This window comes from Camelus dromedarius, chromosome 34 (genome assembly GCF_036321535.1).
Source record: "Camelus dromedarius isolate mCamDro1 chromosome 34, mCamDro1.pat, whole genome shotgun sequence".
NCBI lineage: Eukaryota > Metazoa > Chordata > Mammalia > Artiodactyla > Camelidae > Camelus > Camelus dromedarius.
This window is the reverse complement of record NC_087469.1, coordinates 416102-438825: the sequence shown is the minus strand read 5'-3', so window position 1 is coordinate 438825 and position 22724 is coordinate 416102. Positions and strand designations below refer to the sequence as shown.

Sequence of the window (22724 nt, the reverse complement as noted above, 5' to 3'; positions counted from 1 at the left end):
AATGTCTGGGTGAATTTTATACATTTTTAACTCACAGCATACACCAGAAGTCTTCAAACTTTGAGAATCATAAAATTTACCTGGAAGCATGTGAGAATGCCAATAGGTGGGCCTTATACCTAGGTCCCGGGTTCAATCCCCACTGCCTCCTCCAAGCGGAAGGCAGTGAAGAAACGTTGACTCAGCAAAGCAAAACAATACAAGCAAAACACGTGCTTTCATTTGCTCCGCAAATCTGTCTCCTCGTTTAAGCAGTCCTGACATGAGGAATCTTCACATTTCTTAGACTGATCAATGTTGCTGCTATTAACAGTGGGGTGTATGTAGCTAGATTTTGATTTAGTAGATCTAGGTGGGGCCTGGAGATCTAATTTTTAGTGCTAATTAGATCTAATTTTTAGTACTAATTTAGTACTAATCTAGGTGATTCTTATGCCGGTGTTCCTGAATTTTGCATTCAAAAAAACTTGCTTAGGGAACGTTTCAAACCCTACATATATTGGACAGATTTAAAGTATTTAATAAAACCTTATTGGGCATTCTGGTCCTGTGCTAGGGTCCAGGGACACAAAGTTAAAGAAATACCTACTAGGGGGAGAGTATAAATATACACACACACCCCAGCATGATACATACCATGATAGAAATAAAACTGTTTTCATCAAATATATGTATAAGAAAGTCAGAAGCCCAGAAGTAGGGAAAGCAAACTTGGAAAAGTGAGGGCTCAGTCCTGAGAGAGACTTTGCTTGGTTTCCAGTGTTGTTTGACCTGGGCCCTAAAAAAGCTGTGCACTCAGTGAAGTGGAAATAGTTCTTCTCTTTTTGAGACTTCCCCTTTCAAAATACTGAGTGCATCCATGAGGTTTTTCAGGGCCTTTAAGAAGAGTAAATAACACATCCTCTGAGTTAGGGTCTCTGTGAATGATCTGCTGTGAATTCAAAGCTACATTGGGGAAAACAGCTGCCCACGTGTGAAAATAACCCTGGGCTTTCAGAGCAAATGAGCTTTTGTTTTCAGGGGCTCCTCTCTCTGAAGTGTCTGTCTCGTTTGATAACAGTGCCAATCGAGGACTTTCAGTCCCTTAAAGGACGAGGGGTAACACCCTCAGAAAGTTACAAGTACCGTGAGGTTGCTTTCATGACTCGTCACAGCGTAGTTCTTACTCCACAGAACTTTACAAGGAGCACAAATACAAAGCTCTATCCTTCGCAACGTTAATATCATTACTATTTCAAAATTATTTCCAGAATTACCAACCTTTAGCACATAAAAATAGGATCTTATAGTGAAGATGCTAGTATTGAATGGTTGCGGGATTATTTACAAAACCTAAAAAGAATAGCTTAATAATGGTTTTGCTTTTTAGTAGTAATGTTTTACGGGCGGGGAATGAAAATGTGAAGGTGGATTCCCGCTACAGTGTCTGACTAACATGAATGTGCACGTGCCAGCTGTGAAGGGGGCAGAAGCTGCTGCCGGGCTCCCTGTGGGAGGTGAAGCCTCTCCTTGCTTGGTCTTGGTTACTGCTCAGCCTAGTCTCAGCAACTGCGACTAGGGGTGCAGCATTCTTTACAGTTCGGGTAGCAGGGGTGTGCCAACATCCAGGCTACCCCACCCTCCCCCCATCATCTGTGATGCCTCAGTTTTCTCTAGCACGTCTGGTACTGGTGAGCAGCCTGCTTTCGGGAGGGAGACCTCCCACCACACACTGCTCATGTTGGCAGGAATATCCGACAGACTTCTGGCTCACAGTGGAGTAGAGGTCTCACTCAGTAGCTGGTTGAAGGGAGTTGGCTGAAAAGATGACAATTGATGGCACCCTGTGCCATCTTCTTAATGGCAGAAGAATAGGTGAGGAAAGTAAAGAAAGTGATGGAATGAAAAGCAGGTGGACAGATGGGAACATTGGAGAAGGAAACAGTGAAGGAAGTAGAGGAGGAAATGAAGTGGAGAAGGACAGGAGGGAGGAAGTGGTGAAAGAAAATTAAGTGTTAGAGATGAAGGAGGGGACAAGGCCCTGGCCTCTAAATGTGATCTCTTCAAGGACCTTCTTGGGTCTGGAGTTAGGGATAGTGAATGTTCAGGCTGACAGGGCCTTCCTCCAACTGGAGTCCAAGTTTGGGCAAATGCCGTAGCCCTTGGGTGAAGGTACAAGATTCATCAACCAAAATATACCCATCAGACTTACATCTCATTCCAGAAGGGACATCGCCTTTTGTCCTACACCCAACAGCCACTGTTGGCTTAAGGGTCACATTGTAGATTTGCTTAGTGGTTCATATTAATTAGGAATGAAGGAGTTCAGATAACCCAGGACAGATACATCAAGGTCTTCTTTTGAACAAACTTCTACGGCAGAAACAAGTTGATTGTTAAAGAATATGAGATCAGGTTTTCTGGAAAAATGGCATCTCTTTCTATTCCAAACATATGGTCAGGACCTCATGCCCCAAGTCCTTCATCTGCAGGAGCAGGGCATCACCTGTATCTTTGTCACCTGGTTCTCAGACCATAGCTTCCTAGGATCTGACAAGAATGTTCTTATTAAAGGGGAACTGTGGCCCAACTCTTATAATGCTACTTGTTATGTGAAGGGAGATCAGACTACTTTCAGAAGGGCAGCTCATGGATATACTCAGTGATATTTAGGTTTCACTCTGAAAATTGTCCCTAATCCGGATGTTAGATCTGTGCTTCAACAACAGTGATGTGTACGTGCTGGCATCTTTGCCCCTTGGCTCCTCTGGACTGCCAGTCCTCTCAGCTTCAAGAATGTAGCTTTTATGGCCATGGCCATCACTTTGTTTAAGCGAAGAAAATGATGCTAAAGACGGCATTGCCTTCATCTACATTGCTCGAACCTTTGTTTTTGTCAGGCCCTTCCTATTTGCTTTTATGTATGTATTTATGGGTCATATTTGAAGAGAGTGAATGTATCAATGAACATATGAAAAGCTGGGTTCTTGCCTGCTGTCTGTGGCAAGTGGTTCACTTCAAGTAGGTCTCATGGACGTTCCATGGCCCTGTCACCTCTCCTTGGCCACTGCCACCTGGATTTTCACATTTGGCCAGGAGCCCATTTCACCCACCCTGCTGAGTATCTGGAAAATCAGGAATATAAACAGGGGAGCCCTTCTGAGCATGTGTGAAGTGAAAGGGGAAATGTAAGAGGTCTCTAAATCTAGCCAAGTTCACGGTTTTTCCTGGTCTTCTGCTACTTACAAGTTTTCATGAGGGCCTGTGCCATGCTCTGCCTTTTCTGGCCAGCCTTTTGGATAATCTGTGCCCAGACCACCAGCAATCCTATTGTCTGGTTTTTGTCCACAGAGACCTTCAGAACTGCCTGGTGGACTCAGGGTTCCTGCCAACCGTTAGAAAACGCCCCTGCTATGCCCCTCTCCCTGTCACTCAGGAGCCGTGCCTCACGTAACACAGGTGGTTGGGCTGGCAGGTGTGGACCAGTCCTCACAGCAAGCCTGAATGTGGCATCCTTTCTGAGAATCAGGTGCTCGTAGCCACAACCAGTGAGCCCATGAAGAACGTGGCGCGTTCACCAGCTCCCTTTCCCCCACCTCGTCATGCCCAGGTGACCAAGTGTTCTGTGAAATGCTAAGAGGGAAAAAGAAGACACTTTTACTTTAGGCTTACATCTCATTCCAACACCTCTCTTCTCTCTCCTTCCCACCTCATTTTTTGTTTTTAAAGACATTAAAGGCCAAAAACAAAAAGAAAAACAATTAAAAAAGCACACTTCCTGATTTGCTTCTCCTCTTGGCCATGTCCAGATGAAGAGAGGGAGGTTGTCCAGGAAGGTAGACTGCCAGAGTTCTCTGACTCTGCTCTTACGCACTCTCTCCAAACTCCCTTTCTCAAGTTCTGGAAAGCCCAAGAGAAGATGGGTCCAGGACCACGGGATGGAAGGACTGAGGTGGTCGTGAGTACTGTGGGACAGAGATTATTGGTTGCCCAATTGTGTGCAGTGTTCCTGTCAGCTCATCCTAGCCCCAGCACCACCGCCACCCTCCCCCACGACACACATGCTCTTTCCTCCCCACTGTGCCCAGAGTTCGAAGAAACCTTCCAGATATTTCTTGAACATTCGCCTGGAGGGGAGGGAGACAGATGGGAATGAGATTCTATTAGGAACTAAAATAAATTATTTAAAATACTTAATCTAAAGCTAAATAGATAAACAAGTTTATACTGTACAGCACAGGGAAATATATACAAGATATTGTGGTAGCTCACAGCGGAAAAAAAAGTGAAAATGAATATATGTATATTTAGGTATGGCTGAAAAATTGTGCTGTACACCAGAAATTGACACAACATTGTAAACTGACTGTAACTCAAAAAAAGTTAAAAAAAAAATAAAGTTAAAATAAATAAAGGGTGAATGCATAACTCTAAGAAGTTTATTTATACCACCTTTATTTCTGGAATAACGTGTGGAGTTTGATTATGAAGTGTTGAGAAGATATACTGAGATAGATAGATTCTTTCAAGTTTGATTAAAAGCGACAATAATCTGTGAGACAACAGTTGTTATGTAATATTTTTGGTATTTAAGGCTCCTCTTTTATGTTCAGAAAAGGATGTAAGATTTTTCAGACATTTGCATAAGCACTGTCTTTTCCATCTCCAAGCCTAGTTTAGTCATCTTTATTCTTATCTAATGTCATTTAAGAACAGGTTGGAGATGCTGAAAATAAATGAGATGCACTATTTTAGATGGTGTCTTTTTAAGGAAAAAAAACACACTGAGGCAATTATAAAAGAATTCAGATCATAGTCAACCTTTTGGACAGCATTTTTGTAGTATGTTTATATTGTCCACTCATTTAACTTTGGTTTAACTCAAGGAAACAATCTGAAGAGCTCCTGTAATTGGTGTATTAAACTTTCACTTTCTTTGTTCCTCATGAAGCATAGTTGACACTATTTTGAAGGGAATCCACTAAAATTTCCATAAGCATTTGATTCTGCTGAATGTGTATACAAGTGACTTAAATGAAGGGAGAAGAGTGAAGCATGGAGCTTTAATGGAAAGCTGCATTACCAAGGTGGTAGTGTTTCTGCCAAGATTTTCAGGTTAAGATGCTGAATAAACCTGCAAGGAAAGAAAAACATCACAGACATATATTACTTGCACTTTACAGACATCTAGTTATTTGAAAATTTCTAACCGATTACATATTCATTCATGTGCTCATTAACTACTATTCACCAAATATTTCTGGTCCTTCTCTGGGCACAAGGTTTGTTGCATTTTCCCATCTCCTTTATGTTAAGCATGGTCATGTGACTTGCTTTGGTGAATGAATCACAAGGAAAAGCTATGTATGTCATATCTGGGAGAAAGCTCTAAGAGCTAGTGTGTAATCACAGCCTCTTTCCTCCTGCCCTGGCAATCAGCTTCAGATGAAGAGGTTCTGTTAGCATTGTTCTTGGAGTGAAGAGATTTGGCTCAGTGTTTCTCTCCTCTACCCCAGTCCCTTAACCTTCATGAATTATCCACATAAAAAAAAAAACAAAACCCACCTTTGTTATTTTAGAGCATTGCTATTTGAAGGTTATATTGTAGCTGCAGCATGATCTAGTCTGATATGATGACAACATCTTTTAGATTTTTTTATGTTGGGTGTTTACGAATAGTTATGAGAATTTCACATCATTGTTTTTTGATGTCTGTTTCTTACCTAGTTCTTGATCCTCTTATTTCTGATAGCTAGTCTGGCTTCAGCTATTTGGAAAGTAATTGCTATGAAATCTTACATGATACTGTATGAATTTTAATGTGAATTTCTTGTATTTATGTGGTGCATTTCATTAGATTCATTTGTTACATCAGTTGGTAACATTACATAGTATACACCAAAGGAGAGAATGTAACATGTAACTAGTCTTTATATATTCTCATGGTACAAGTTCTAGAAATACACATTTAGTGGAACTCAAAAAATTTTTATTGAAAAGAGAATGGAGATAATGCTAATGAGAAGTTTCATAAGGACGGAGACTCCAAGAAGAGGTTATGCTCCAGGAATGCGCATGTTCAGAGTGACTGAAAAATAATTCAGTTCATACAAATAATTTACTGCCTATGTGCTCTAATATTTGAAAATCAGAAGTTAGTTTAAAATTGCATAGCTAACAGCATCCTACATCTTTGAATTGTATAGAAACACAAAAGGATGAGATAAATATGAGGATTAGCAAAGGACATTGTGCTTTTAGGGGGACATGGTCAGTGGCCACATTTTAGATGTTTATTGTTTGTTGAGTATCTTCTTCAATGAGAATTCTTTGGAAGTATATTATTAGTCCTTAGAATAAAACTTTTGTCGACTCACATTGCATCATCTTTCTGTTCTTAATGCATGGTTTTAATTTCTGTTTTCTGGCATCAGCTAACAGGTCTTCAAGTGAAAATTTGGAACTTCATCCTAGGTCTGAGAGTATTTGAATCATTTTTGATGCATGTTTGCTGATAAGATTCTGATAATCAAATGATAATTTTGGCATTGCTAATTCCATGAGATTTGTAAGCGTTGCCACCATGTTCCCTAAGTTAGTGCTCACAGAATTTAATGCAGTACAGCTTTTTAATATTAAAGTGTTAGAATGCATTCACATGAGATTTAATTATTGCTGTTAAATCTTAACTAATAGAATATTTTGTAATTCTTGTTATATTTATGATAGAAGTATCTCCAGTCATTTAGAGGCAATTTGTTTTCCTACTCAGATCTACATGGCACACAGGTCTACATGGCACTCATAAAATAAATGGGGCAAATGAACAAACGATTAGAATAACTGTGATAGTTATACACGGCTGATTAATTTAGTCATTTGGTGGATATTTATTACATAGCTATATTTAAGACACTATGATAAGCACTATGAATACAGAGATTAAAAAGAGATGATCTCATTCTTAAAGAGATCACCCTGTAGCGGGGAAGACATATTGATTATACACTGATACATACTGATTATAACCTACGATGAAAGCTATAGAAGAGAGGTGTGGAAAGTGCTGTTGAAACAGAGTAAAAGAAGGATTAGTTTTTCAACTAAGAACTAATGGAAGGACCATGGAGGGATTGACAGAAAAGGTGATATTGGAATTGGGTATTTAATGCCATATTTAACTATTTTCTTCTAATTAAAATATTAGAACTATTGAGAATTTTATCACTATATCTACTTTGACTAATTAGAGAAATTTCTTCTAGAAATGAGTTGTACCTAACTTTTTTTCTTTTCTGAAAACAATGGTTTATTAACCCAAAGGAATAAATTCCTAATGGAAGAACATAAGTGATAACATTTGATTATATGCTTTTAAAATTTAAGTTGTGAGTTCACGCTAACACAACAGGTCAGTTTTATAAGGAATCACCTGTATATGTGTGCTATTTTCCTTTCTTTGCTTTTCAAAATTTACATTAATTACTGACATTTTAAAGGAGATGAAAAAGAAATAGATAAGAATTGGTGGTTAAAGACACATCTGAATTTTTAAGCCAAGTGGAAAGGAATGTGGAAATAATCACCTATTCCTTAAACTTAATCTTGAACTTAAACCTTACTATTGATTAGAGGTTATCATTTCTCTGATTGGTTACATAACAACCATTCCATTAATAAGAGTCGCCTATTTCTTAAATATTTTTAGTGTTAAGTAGAATCTTTTAGTTTTACTTAATTCCTAAATACAGATCTGTTGTGAATAGGTATTTGAGTTGTGCCTTTTAATTTTTTGTTAAACATTTTTTATTGATTTATAGTAACTTTACAATGTTGTGTCAAATTCCAGTGTAGAGCACAATTTTTCAGTTATACATGAACATGTATATATTCATTGTCACATTATTTTCTCCGTGAGCTACCATACGATCTTGTATGTATTTCCCCATAAAAACTGACAACATAATGCCATTTGCAGCAACATGGATGGTCCTGGAGAATGTCATTCTAAGTGAAGCAAGCCAGAAAGAGAAAGAAAAATACCATATGAGATTGCTCCTATGTGGAATCTAAAAACAAACAAAACATAAATACAAAACAGAAACAGACTCATGTGCCTAACTTTTATAACAAATTCTGTGCTTTGGAATCCTGGGAGTTTTAACCCTGGGCAAATATTTAAAATATCTAACAATAGCAATGGCCATTCAGAATGGATGCTGACATCAGAATTATAACAGGGTCTGGAAAGACTCTGAAAGTGTCTGCTAACTCTTTAATTGTAGGATTATGGAGGGGGTCTCTGTGTGTCAATTTCCCATCTCTCAAATACTGTTTCTTCCATTTAGGGTATGTGTGAGGATTAAATGAAATAATTTATGTAAAGCAGTTGATGCATTTAGTGGTAGAGAGTATGAATTAAAGAAGTGTTAGGTATTATAAGTACTAAGAGTAAATAAAAAAACAGACAACAAATTACAGATACATCAAAAAGTGTGACACCTGAAATTAACATGTTATAAATCAACTATACTTCAATTAGAAAATAAAAATCAAAAAACACTAAAAAAAGGTGTGGAATAATTGGGAAAAATTGGAGAAAATTACCTTCCAGTGAAGGTCTACAACCCAGTGAAGGTTTAAAGGACATGAGAGTGGCTTTGTAAAAAGTAATTATTTGGAAAACTTCTAGGTAAAATAGTGACAACTTTACTTTTGTGCAGGATAATTATTTTATATTCTAGTTGTTTCTGGTTCCAGTGATTGTCTGTGGTGATAATGCCAATGAACAAACAGCTCTGGAGTGAAATGTCAGTATTTGACTGTGGCTGTTTGCAAACTCTGCTATGATTACACTCAGTTGTCTAATAGCTTAATTTATTGGTGGTTTGCTAACATGCTTTCCAGCAACATTTGTGATTGCAGATATCTCATCATTTATATTCTGGCTCATTATCATACATTTGCATTTGATTTGTCTGATTACTGCAGGTGGAAACAATAGGTGATGCGTACTGTGTTGCTGCAGGGCTCCACAGAAAAAGCCTCTGCCATGCTAAACCCATTGCTCTGATGGCCCTGAAGATGATGGAACTTTCAGAAGAGGTGCTGACACCTGATGGAAAACCAATTCAGGTAAGCCTATCAGCAGTCTTGTTTGAGTAGTAATGCATCTTTAACTGAAGAGGGCAAGAAATTCCCTTTTGAATTCTACTTACTATAACTTAGAGATGTAGATAAGCCAGTGGCTCAAAGAGGAAGGAAACTTACTAGAAGTAACTCACAGACCCAGGAAAAGAACCCACGGAATATGACCCCCAAATAGGAAAAGGTGTGTGGAAGACAAATTATCAGGAAGAAAAGAAAAAGTTAAAGGGTTAAACCAAGGAAAGAACCTGCTGTCAATGACCTGGGTCCACCAGGGTCAAGCAAGGGTGATGATAAGAATCAGTTTGAGAGAAAATCCAAAGAGCAAGAAATAAGAAGCTAGAAATTGGAGGACCTGGACCACTTCCTGTGGGAAGTGCACAGGTGTTCCTTATGAACACCCTCAGACCTCAGGGTTACTTCTGATTTTGTTTTTATGTGGCAGAGCTAGAAGGCTGGAGCCCAAGACTGAGGAAACATCAAAAATTGTGGGAAATGTAGCTCTTGGTGTGTTGTACTCTTTTTGGTACTGAGACCTTTCTGCAATCTGTGATCTACTTCTGGGAGTGAATGAGGTCACCTGGCTATATTTCTGCCAGTAGCTGATAGATCCCAGGACTGTTGTTACTATGCATCCTCATAAACCCCCAAATCTTGTATTTGGCAAAGTAACCTTGATTAAGGCAGCCTTTTTATATTAGTTCATCAATTATGGGTTAAAAAATACAGAAAAACAGCCTCAAAATGTGAGTATATTTCTAGTTTGGCAAAGTAGATACTCCGAGTGACCTTTCTGATTAAAATTATTAAAATATAGTATTGAATATTTTTGAAAGCTACTAATATCACTAAACTCAGGAAAGGGAGGAAGGTATCAATCACATTATAGATAGATGATAGATAGATAGATAGATAGATAGATAGATAGACAGACAGATAGAGCAAATAAAACTTAATTGGTGAATCTAAGTGCTCTGTCATTAGCAGTGATAACAGAAAACTAGGAAATGCTGTCTCTTCATGAAGAAAGTCAATTTCAATCCCCTCCTTAAAGAACTTCCATAAAGTTCTCTAGAAAATGAGTGGCTAATACTAAAAACAAAACAAAACAAGGAAAACACACACATACACACACACAGGGAAACAAAGTACTGTAAGTAAGAATTAGTAGAAATAGATAAGAAAAACAGATTTGGAGTATTGTCAGATATCAGAAGAATCAGACACAAAATCAAAAAGACAATGCTTAATATAATTAAAGAAACAAAAGAGAAGCTTTAATCCCAAGACTGAAACAACTAGATTTGGAAAAGGACCACAGAACTTCTAAGCAATCAACAAAACACTAAAAAAAAAACAAAACCAAACAAACCAAAACAAAAAAACCCTCAGTGGATGACTTTAAAAGCGGATTAGATAGAGCTGAAGAAAGTATCCAAAAATAAGTCCAGAGAATTTAAAATGGGGAAATACGAATAAAAGAATGTCAAATGTAAAATATGTAAGAGGCATTATATGGTCAGTTGGGATTTCAAATGAAGACAATAGAACGAATGTAAAAAAGAGATTTTTTTTTTCTGGAGTGATTAAGACACTAATCAGTTCTCAGACACAGTAATCCTAAAGCATTCTACAAAAGAGAAACCATAGGATCCAAAATTATATCTATTTTTACATTAAGTGTATTTTTTAATTCTTGAATAACCAATTCCATTTTTATTTATTTTTTTATGTTGCATTCATTTGTATTTAATTCTATAATACATCTGCAATTTATGTCTAATGAGATATATACATATATTTTTTATTGAGATATAGTTGATTTATAATATTATATTAGTTTCAAGTGTACCACATAGTGATTCAAAATTTTTATAGACTACACTCCATTTATAGTTATTGTAAAATATTGGCTATGTTCCCGGGCTGCACAATATATCCTTGTAGCTTATTTACTTTATACATAGTAGTTTGTACTTCTTAATTCCCTAACCCTATCCTGTGCTTTTCTTCTTTCCTCTCCCCACTGGGACCAGTAGTTTATTTTCTATATCTGTGAGTCGGCTTCATGTTTGTTATATTCATTAGTTTGATCGTTTAGATTCCATGTATCAGTGATAACATACAGTATTTGTCTTCCTGTGTCTGACTTATTTCACTAAGCATAAAACCCTCCAGGTCCATCCATGTTGTTGCAAATGGCACAATTTATTCTTTTTATGGCTGAAAGGTTTTCCATTATATATATTATACTATCTATATACATAAATATATATACCAGATCTTCTTTATCCATTGATCTGGTGATGCATACCTAGGTTGCTTCCACATCATGGCTATTATAAACAATGCTGCTATTAACATCAGGGTGCATGTATCTTTTTGAAAAGTGTTTTTGTTTTCTTCAGGTGTATACCCACGAGTGGAATTGCTGGGTCATATGGTAGTTCCATTTCCAGTTGTTTTGAGGAAACTCCACACTGTTTTCCACAGTGGCTACACAAATTCACACTTCCATCAACACTGTAAAGGGTCCCCTTTTCTCCATATCCTCACCATCATTTGTTTTATGTGGTCTTTTTGATGATAGCCATTCTGACAGCTGTGAGGTGATATCTCGTTGTTTTGATTTGCATTTTTCTGATGCTTAGCAATGTTGAGCATCTTTTCATGTGCCTGTCAGTCATCTGTATGTCTTCGGAAAAGTGTTCAGATCTGCCCATTTTTTAATTGGGTTGTTTATTTTGTACACATTCAGTTGTATGAGCTATTTATGTTTTTTGGCTGTTAACCACTTATCAGTCATATCATTTGCAAACGTCTTCTCCCACTCAGTAGATTGTCTTTTCCTTTTGTTCATGGTTTGCTTTGCTATGGCAAAGGCTTTCAACAAAACTAAACATATCTGAATGAGTCTGCAGAACATCAGAGAAAAAGAGGACTTGATAAATGACAAAGGCAACATTCATCAGTGGGGACAGATGGGCTATTCAGTAGATGTTTGGGGGCCAATTGGTTATCCATGGGGAAAAAAATAAAATTGCATCTCTACTTCATGAGTCTGCATGTAAATCAATTCCAGGTGGGTTAAATATTACAGAACATAGTATAGAATTATAAATTTATTATTAGGAATTTAAAAAACAATTCAGTGGTTTTTATTGACTTACTTTTATTGAAATATAGTTGACATACAATACATTAGTTTCAGATGTACTACGTAATGATTTGTCATTTGCATGCAATATGATATAATTAGAAGTTTGACTTACAGTAGGGAAGAAACTTTTTTGTAGACTAATCGGGTCAAAATTTTTCAAATTACAAAGGAAAGTGTGTATAAATTTTGCTACATTCAAATTAAAACCTTTCTGTTTATCAACGCCTAAAGAGGGTAAAAAGACAACCACAAACTAGGAGAATATTTTGCAACAGATACAATCAATACAAAATGCCTTGGTTAATGTCATCAGTATTCAGATGAATATGTGTTAATAACACCGTGATACAGCTTTTCTACCTCCTAGTTTGGCACAACTTTGAAAGTCTGACAATGCCACTGTTGGGAGGATTAGGAGCAGCAGAAAATATGACACTGAGTTGGTGGGACTGTAAATGGTGCAGTTTATTTGACATTAACTAGTAAAATTTAACCGATGCCTTTCCGACAACCCAGTAATTCCTCCCCTAAATGTTTGCCCCAGGAAGTAGTTGTCTTGTGTAGCAGAAGTCACACACAAGATTATTCACAGCAAAACTTTCATAATAGCCTCAAACTGGCGATAACTCAAATAGCCATCTGAAAATAAAATGGATAAACTGTGTTGTGTTTATACCTCGGGTACCATACAGCTGGAAAAGTGAATGACTTCAGCTACTGACATCAACGTGGATGAATATCAAAAACATAATATTGTGCAAAAGAAGCAAGTCATGGAATGATGCTATGGAATTATTCCATTTAACTGAATTTCAAAACTAGGAAAATTGAAAACATATTTATTTAGAAATACCTACATTGATGGAAAAAGTGTAGAGTAAGGGAATGATTAATACAAAATTCAAGATAGTGCTTATCTCCAAGGGAAAGGATGGAGATGATGCAAAAGGGGAGGAGACAATAGGAAGGTGAGCCTAGGGATTATAGTGCAAAGTTCCTGATTTTATTACTATTCTTTAATGTACACATTAATGTTTATTTTACATTTGACAGTTTGAAAAAGGGGAGCTAGAGTTTTCAAATCTCTCCCACCAGTGGTGAAACCAGGAAAGCATGGTGCAATAAAAATTTTTTAAAATCTAAGTGTAAACTCCCTCAGGACATAATTACTGAGTTTTACAAGTGTGTGAAGGACACTTCTACCATGGCCAGGAAAAACAAACAAAAGGAATCCTGTCTCCGATCTGAAACAAACTGCAAAAATACACATTCCAGACTGAGTTCATATTAAGTCTTAAAATTTCAAGGTGACCAAATGAGCAGACTTACCATCTGGGATTGTTTTTCTACATTGGACTTTTTAGTAGGAGATACAATGTTAGCATCGATTCAGCATTGTCAGAGCAAACTTAAATCACCACAGAGCAAAACCAAGGACTTGTGTTTTATAGTGTGCTCATCCATATTTTTATTTGTTTGACATAATATTAGCTCTGTCTTCTGAATTAAATTATCTTATTAAATCAGAGGAGGAAATGTCCATAAAGATTTAATAAGATGCAGAAAGAGCATTCAAAATAATAAAATCACCATAATAATTTTAGCTTCGTTAGTAATTCATACTATTTGCAAAGTTTGGGGTTGTTTTTCGGCATCTTAATTCGATTTTAAATTGGTTTCTAACTTGGTGTCATGAGAATGTTTCTAAACTTACTGAATCTTTCATTGAACATGCGTGGTTGTTGTAGCAGCATTGATAGGTGATCAAGTTGATTGTTTACTTCAAGCTATCTAAGTTTTTAATCTATTTGAAACTTAAGTTGAGTTCCAACAACTGCCCAAAACAAAGGAAAATTCCCCAAACCTCTCAAATTTTGAAAAATAAAATACTAATTTTTATGATCGTTAAACCTTTGAGACACCTGTCATGATGAAATAGGAATCTGAATTATCAATTATAATTGCTTACAAATGATTGGTAATGTCCTTGAATTATTAACTGTAAAATTGACGAGGTTAAATTTTCAATTTTAAAAGTCACCAGAGGACACAGCATTTCACTTGTTCAGTTTATAATTCTCAGGCTAATTATTTTTCTGTAGGTACTCTACTGAAACTCAGAGGCTTAGTCCTAGACTGTATCTAAAAAGCATACACAAATATGGCCTGTTTACACAATAAATTCTGAAAAATCAGCCCAAAGTGACTTTAATTAAGGTTTTTTTTGTGGGGAGGGTATGGCTTAGTGGCAGAGTGCGTGCCTAGTATGCATGTGGTCCTGGATTCCATCCTCAGTACTGCCATTAAAAAATAACCTATTTTTAAAATAATGATTAGATTTGAAATGTTTTATCAATTTATTCTACTGGCTGAATGTATGGAAATGCCAGCATTATGCCTGCTTTCCCCCTCCCTAGAAGTTATCTGATTTCCTTATATCTTAAATAGACAATTGAAAAGTGAAATCAGATTCATATTCTCTCTTCTTTGGTTGAGGTGCTTAAACTGTGATTTCACTAGAAAATTGTATAATTTTATGCTGCTCTTTATTGTGAACCTAATCTCACCAAAGTATTTTGAATAGTTTTTAGTGCTGAAAGTCTTAAATTTTACTAATAGTTTAACTACTCTTTGAGTAAAATAACAAAATGTTTATTACTGCCTGTGCTTTATTTAAAAAAGAAAAAGTGTTGGTAGGGAAAGAGCAGCTAGATTGAGGCCTGACTAAGGAATGTGATTAAACATATATTAGAAAGATAAGTAACACTTTCATGATTTAAGGGTTTTGAAGATGACTGAGTTACTGTGTCTAAATATCTAAGTTTTGCTTTTGGACTTCAGTTTTTAAAAAATATTTTTATTGACTAAATATCACATAGGCATACAAAATCCCTTTATTAGTTCCAAGAACAGTGCATTTTATATAATGAAGCAATTATGGAGGGATTGTAAAATAGAGTTAAAAAAAAAAACAATGTATAATGTTGTAATACTAATGGTTAGCAATCACAACTGCAAATCAGAGAAATGCTATGAGTTTCTTCTAACTGCATGGTCCCAAGGCAGGAATATTAATTTGCAATTTGCATGTACTGTAATACATTAAATTCTAGCTTCTTAAGCTTCAATTTAGTACCCTAATGAGCTTACAGGATTTTTTGAGAGGATGAAATAAAATTCTCTAATTAATTTTTAGATAATTGTTATTACTTACAAGGAAAACCTGATGTTTTTATTTTACTTTTTGGAGGGATCTGCTGTTTGCAAATATTGCAACATTTAACCCCACGAGATTACAGCACAGGATTGTATTTAGAAAATAGGAAAACTAATTATTTGATAACCTGATTAATTCTCTGGTTCTTTGATAATAATTTATGTATAAAATTATAATTGTACATTTCATCTTGAAGTGTGTATACTCATTTGAAATATTCTACCTCTAAAATCTATTATCCAAGGAGAAAAACTTAAGGGATCAGAAGGAACTCCATAGACATTATAGAAACTCACTATTAAGATGCTGAATCCCAGTACCCTCATTTCTCATGTTGATCCAATAGACATTTGAATTTACTTATAATCTCCTACAGAATGCATGTAGTGGCAATTTCAGTAAATCATTGTTTTATTGTAGCAGTAATGCACAAAAATACTACATTATACTACCTGCTAAATTTACGGCTAAATATGTTTTTTAATAGATCTGTTCTGTATAGTTAATTTATTTGGTACCATAAATGTGTTTATGTTTTTTAAGAAGAATACGCTTCAAGTGCTTTTTCACTAAGAGTTTGCTGGTAGATAAGATGACGACAGGTTCTCTTCTGCATTCTGGTTTTGTTTAATTGTCAGAGCTTGAGTCTTACCTGGTCTCTTCAGACCTGTCTTCTAAGTCACTAATACCTCAACTGGTGATGAAAATCATTTGTGAGGCCCATCCGCTTAATACATAATGTTGGCTATAGCAGTTTATAGTTTTTTCACATTTTCATTTATCTGACAAAATTTGTATATTTATGTTTATATTTGTATCCTTGACTACATTAGCCATAATTAACTTAAACTTTCTGATAAATGTGTTCTCTAGAGCTTCTGTGGTCTGTTACACTGTCTGATCATCTTTCACTTAACATTTTGGTCATGCTACTTGTCTCCTGGGTGCCTAATTATTATTTTTTGTTTGAGTGCTGGAGATTGTATATTTAAAAACTATAGAAATAATTTTAGACTTCAAGTAATGTTACGTTCCTGTAGGCAAATTTTATGTGTGTTTCTGGTGGAAAGCATTGCTGGGAGCTCTAGCAGTCAGGGATCAGATGTTCTAACACTGGATTTAAGTCTCTCTGAGGGCCAATTTACTTTCAATTCATCTTGTGTTTTTGGAATTACTTATACCTGTGTGTTCCTGCAACATTGGCCTCCGTACCTGGAAAATGGAGTGAGACTCGGAGGCAGAGCTTTGGAAGGATTCGAAAAGAGCAGCTTTGTTGCTTTGCCAGGCAAAGGGGAATCACGGCAGGCCAGTGCCTTAGAGACTGTGAATCCCTCTTGGAGTTGGGGGTCTTGAAGTTTTATAGAAAAACTGGATGGAACGGAAAAGGTGATAATGATCAGGGTGCTTTACAGAGTGCTGCCACATTCGTCTTAACCTCGATGACGCATATTTCTGGCAGCATCTTTCTGGCATCACGGGGGAACTGCAGTGTCTGTCCATTCTTCTGGGATTATTGGCCCATTACCTTCTTCCTGGAGCATAGCCTCTGGGTTAAAACGATTATAAAGAATGTAAAGGAGAAGTCTGGGGGTTACTTAGCACAAAAGCAGTGAGGGAGAGGAAGGAAATTGCAGGATTTCTTACTCAGAAAGAATCGGCAGTTTCAGCATCAGGGAAGTTTGTTTCCTGCTCCTTCATGTGGGGTTGCCAGTCAGGCTCTCATCTCAGAGTGTGGATGTTTAGACTAAGGCCTCCCCCTTAGCGATCCTCGGACTCCAATTTTTGTCCCTGTGGTCAGAAGCACTGCTCAGTTTCTCAACCTCTCAGTCACTTCTGATGTCAGAAGTTGCCCACATTGGAAAAGCACCCTCAAATTTAGTGTTCACCCCTTCTCAGATTCATCTTCCCCCGTGTAGTTTTCACTGCCTTGTGAGCTGACTTGCAGAGGGATTTGTTCAAATGATGTAATCTGCTCTTACTAAAACCGAGCAAGGGCCCTGTGGGCCTTCCCCAGACAGCCCTCTCCCCCATATCCTCTGCTTTAGCTCCTCTCTGAAGGACCTGGGGACCAATCTGATACACATTTCCTGAGTTGTTTTACAGATGCTAAAACCCCCACGAAACAGAAGACTTAATTACCTGATGACCATGAGCTCACAGCCCCCAGGCCTACTGGAGCCTAAGGACTGATAATTTAACCCCTGTGACACTATCAACCAATCAGAGAACTGTGCGTGAACAATTGTGTGTGTCATTCTCCTCCCTGACCTGGCCCTTAAAAATGCTTCCCTGAAAACCATCGGTGAGTTCCGGTGTTTTGAGCACGAGCTACCCTGGACTCCTTGCATGATGGCGCCGTATGCAATAAGTTCTGCGCTTCGGCTCACCGAAGCCCAGCGTCAGTAGGTTGGCTTTAGTGTGTACAGGCCACAGGATCCACGTTTGCTTTGGCAACCCCTGCAAGGCTTTCCCAGGACAGACTCCTATGCCCCCTGCCTCTTATTTAAGAATAGCTTTAGCCTCCTAGGCCTTCCCCAAGTTTCAAAGAGCAAATTTAATCAAAGAAGTGATAAAAATTCAGAAACAGGAAAATAATCAAGTGAGACAAAATAATGATAGCTTAGCCGTCAAACAAAGTCAAAGACCTTTCCTCCTCGAGGGCTGTAGATAACATCTTGAGACATATCCATCCTTGAGTTGTTTCGCAGATACTAAAACCCCCACCAGGTGGAAGAAGTTAATTGCTTGTTGACCACCAATATGCAGACCCCAGACCTCCTGGAGCTAGAAAAATGACAGTTGAGATTCCCAAAGCATCACCATGTTACCTCAACAGAGAATCGGGCACAAGCTGATCACTCATCCCAAGGTCCTCACAATGCCTTTAAAAACCCTGCCCCAAAAGCCACCAAGGAGTCTGGGTCTTTTGAGCAATAGCCACATGCTCTCTTTGCCTGGCACCTTGCAATAAATGTTGTACTTTCCTTTACTACAACCCAATGCCAGTAGATTGGCTTTGCTGCTAGTTGGGTGAATGGATCCAAGTTGGTTTGGTAACATTACCAGAAACGGATGTTTAGAGTGATGTGTATTTTTTTTTTTTTGTGAGTTTTATCTTAATAAGTAGATTCATTCTCACTAATGTACATTTATGCCTATTTTTAACCAGTCACAGATGAAATTATCTTTAAACAGAAAAGACAAAAACATCTAACTGTATTTAAACTAGCTACTGCAGAATATTGATAAATAATATCTATTGAAGCATTTAACTGTATGCCAGGCAGTCACTATGATACGGGAAAATGAATGTGGGGAGAGAGGATGGCCATGTCCCAGGTCTCGATTGAGTCCCTGAGACATGCCCCGCCAAGCGTGAGTCCTTGGCTTCATGCAGGAAAGAACTCAAGAGTGAGCCACAGTTGAGTAAAGGTAGGAATTTATTTAGACAGATACATAGTGCATAGAGTGCAGATTGTTTCAGGAGGCAAGAGAAAGGCCACAAGGTGTGGGGTTTGGGTGCTCAGTAGACACATACTCCATAGATAGAGTGCAGTCATTCTCACTCAGAAGAGAGAGTGGCCATGAGGTGTGGGAGTCCTTAGTTTTTAATGGCTCAGAGCCTTCATTTGCTAGCAAGTGGGAAGATTATGCCAACAGCTTTTTGGGGAAGGGGCTGGGATTCCCAGGAATTGGGCCACTGCCCACTTTTTGACCTTTTATAGTTAGCCTCGGAACTGTCATGGTGCCTGTGGGAGTGCCATTCACCATGCTAACATACTACAATACGCGTATAATGAAGCTCAAGGTCTACTGGAAGTCCAATCTCCCACCATGTTGGGCCTCAAGGCCTGCTGGGAATTGAATTTCCCGCCACCTTGATGTTAATTGCTGTGGTTGCTTTCAATGGCTACGCCATGCCCCCTTCCTTTCTGGGTCAACTGCACCAAGTGCTTTCCATGCAATTACTTTTCAATTTCACAATAATTCTATGAAGGAGGCATTGCTATTATTTACACTTTATAAGTGAAGAAAAAAAATTCTTTAATTTAGAGTTCCTAAATAGTACTCTTTGATTTTGTATTTTCCTATTTCTGTAACTGAATTTTTGAGTCATTAAAAGGTACCTGTTTAATCACCTGAGTTGCAAATTCAGTATCACAGGTGCTTTTAAAAATCTGTTAAGCTTTGTGTTAATGTCATGTCAGGCATATTGTAATTGTCTGGGTCACCTCTATAGTATTTCTTATTTGGAATGTGGTTTCCTAGCAACTCTTGTGTTATCCTAATGGCCGAATTGGTTTCTGCACATTTGTAATGCTTCCTACTACTGCATCAGAAATGGGCACCTCGTGTACAAAAGTCAGAAGATCAAATTTACATGTAGATTTAATTCTAAGAAATTATTCTGCTTTATCATTTGCCTTTAATGTTTTTGTTCAAAGGTTAAACCAACCATAAATAATAGATTTATTAAAATCTCATTAATTCAGACTTCACTCTTTAGGGAAATATGGTAATTCTGACAACAATATCCAAAATACATGGAAATATTTCCTAGCGGGAGACCTGTTGAAGTCGAAGAAACATAGTAATTTTGATGGTCAAATGACCATGTTAGTAGGTTCATAGGAACATAGGCCTTGAGTGTGCACTGAATGTCCCAGAGGACAAAAAGGCTTTTTACTTTGGAGGCAGTTTGCTGCTTCAACTCGGATAAAGCCTGATTCTGCATGATCCCAGCTGGAATCTTTCTAGGAGTGACTTCTACTCATTTGTTCAGCAAAGGATTTTTGAAGGCTTGCTATTTTCTAGACAATTGATTAGGTACTGGGAATGAAAGGACAAGAAAACGAATATAGCTCTGATTCTCCCAGAGATTATATTCTACACCTTTAAATGACTGATTCGGTCAGCAAGTAGAAACAGACACTTGGATTTCTGTCAATACTGTTTCTGTCTTAACACTGAAAGTTTTTTTTTTTTTTAATGTTTGTAAAGATTTGGCAAAGACTTTAAATTCTCCTTAGAGAGAGTATTCAAGAGATATTTTTGTTGTACATTAAGACCTACATTATTTTGGTATCTTTGTAGATTTTGTATATACCTAGGGAAGTGGAATTGAAAATTATGAAAACCAACCATAAGCTAGTTGTTGGCTTATTGGGCAGTTTATATATCATCTAATTTCATCCGTATGACTCAGTGAAGGGCACATGTGCAGTTTTTAAATATTTTCAAAATTGAAAAGACATCAAGGGGTTAAAGAATAGGTGTAAGATCTTGAAAAAAATAATATAGAACACCTTCTATCTGTGAGACTTGGGCCGGTTGTTTATTATAGACTTAACCTCTCTTCCAATTCTCCCCACCCCCAAAGCCCTGCATAGTAGGTTTCATTAATCTTATTTTACACTGAAATAAGTTGAGATTCAGAATTTTACATAATTTGACCAAGATTATGCAGGTAGTCAATTGCAAAACTAAATTTGAACATGGATGTATCTGCTTGGAAAAAAAAAACCCTTTGATCTTTCCTTGTACCAAACTGGCCGATACCTCACTAGAATGGCCACGTAGAATTCTGTTGCCTGAATGCTTAATAAGAGCTGCTTCTCACCAAGTGACTGCTGTGTGCCAGGCATTATGCTAAGCTAGGGTGTGTGCATGCTCAATCTCTCTCTCTGTCTCTCTCTCTTTATATATAATATGTAAATACACGCACCCATGTATGTGTATAGTTAATCTATTTACACTTATATGTGTGTGTTTTAAGCATATTTTCATATTTGTGAAATATGTAGTATTGCATATTGTCATGCAAGTATTACAACAATCATGGACCATGACTCAGATGTCATTATCCTTATTTACTAATGAGAAAACCAAGACTCAGTGATGTTAAGGGCCTTATTGTCAAATAAGAGTAAATAGGTAAATAAGACTAACTAAGAATAGGTTCAGAATTGGAATTCAGATCTGTTTGCCTTCAAAGTCCATGCTCTTAACCATAACCCTACTCTGCCTCCCACAATGCAACTACAACCTGTGGTTTCTAATCTTATGACTAAAATAGTAAATTTAATCTTCCTTGAAAAAATGATCACTCTTCTCACTTCCTTAAGAAAGAAATGTTCAACAGATGGCAAGCCAATACATGAAAATATGTTCAACATCACTAATCACTAGGAAAATGCAAATCAAAACCATGATGACATAGTTACTTTACACCCATCAGAAAGATAGCAAATAACAAGTGTTAAATTGAAAGTGGAAGAAAGGGGAACTCTTGTGCACTGTTGGTGGGATTATTAGTGTAACCACTATGGAAACAGTATGAAAGTTCCTCAAAAAATAAAAATAGAATTACCATACTATCCAGCAAATGCATTTCTGGGTATTTACCCAAAGAAAACAAAAATATTACTTTGAAAAGATACGTGCACACCAATGTTCATTGCAGCATTATGTACAATAGCCAAGATACGGAAGGGAACTAACTGTTCATTGATAGATTAATGGATAGAGAAGACACACACACACACACACACACACACACACAATGGAATACTGCTCAGCCATAAAAATGAAATCTTGCCATTTGTGACAACATGGATGGATCTAGAATGTATTATGCTAAGTGAAAAAAGTAACACAGAGAAAGACAAATACCATTTGATCTCCTTTATATTTGTAATCTAAGAAACAAAATAAACTAACAAAACAAAATGAAAACAGACTCATAGACACAGAGAACAAATAGGTGGCTGCCGGGGGAAGAGATGGGCAAAATAGGTGAAGGGGATTAATAGGTGAAAACATCCACTTATAAAATAAGTGGGCTAAGGGGATGTAATATACAGCATAAATAAAATGGTTAATAACAATGTAATAACTGTATTGGGACACATGGTTACTAGACTTGTCATGGTGGTCATTTCATCTTGTATGCAAATGTTAAATCACTCTGTAGTGTACCTGAAACTAACATAATGTTGTGTCTCAACTATATTTTCAGAAAACAAGAAAGTAACGTTCAGAAGTAATAGCACTGCAATGACTTGAAGGCATTCTAATTTTGCACAAACTATTGACTGTAACTATACAGGGAGATGTTGAAATAATGAGGATAATTATGCCTGCATTTAGTATTAGGAACTGAAATTGTTAGTTCTATAAAATATTAAAATCTCTGAAGAAGAAGTTAAGTTGAGACTAATA

General features: G+C 37.0%; 1 protein-coding gene across 1 annotated transcript in view; it reads left to right on the top strand.

Moving 5' to 3' along the window:
• Window positions 1-22724, top strand: part of GUCY1A2 (guanylate cyclase 1 soluble subunit alpha 2) — a 257916-nt gene that overhangs the window by 157170 nt on the left and 78022 nt on the right. The window contains exon 6 of the mRNA XM_064482001.1: window positions 8971-9114. Within this exon, the coding sequence (XP_064338071.1) occupies window positions 8971-9114 (144 nt within the window). The remainder of the gene's footprint in view (window positions 1-8970; window positions 9115-22724) is intronic.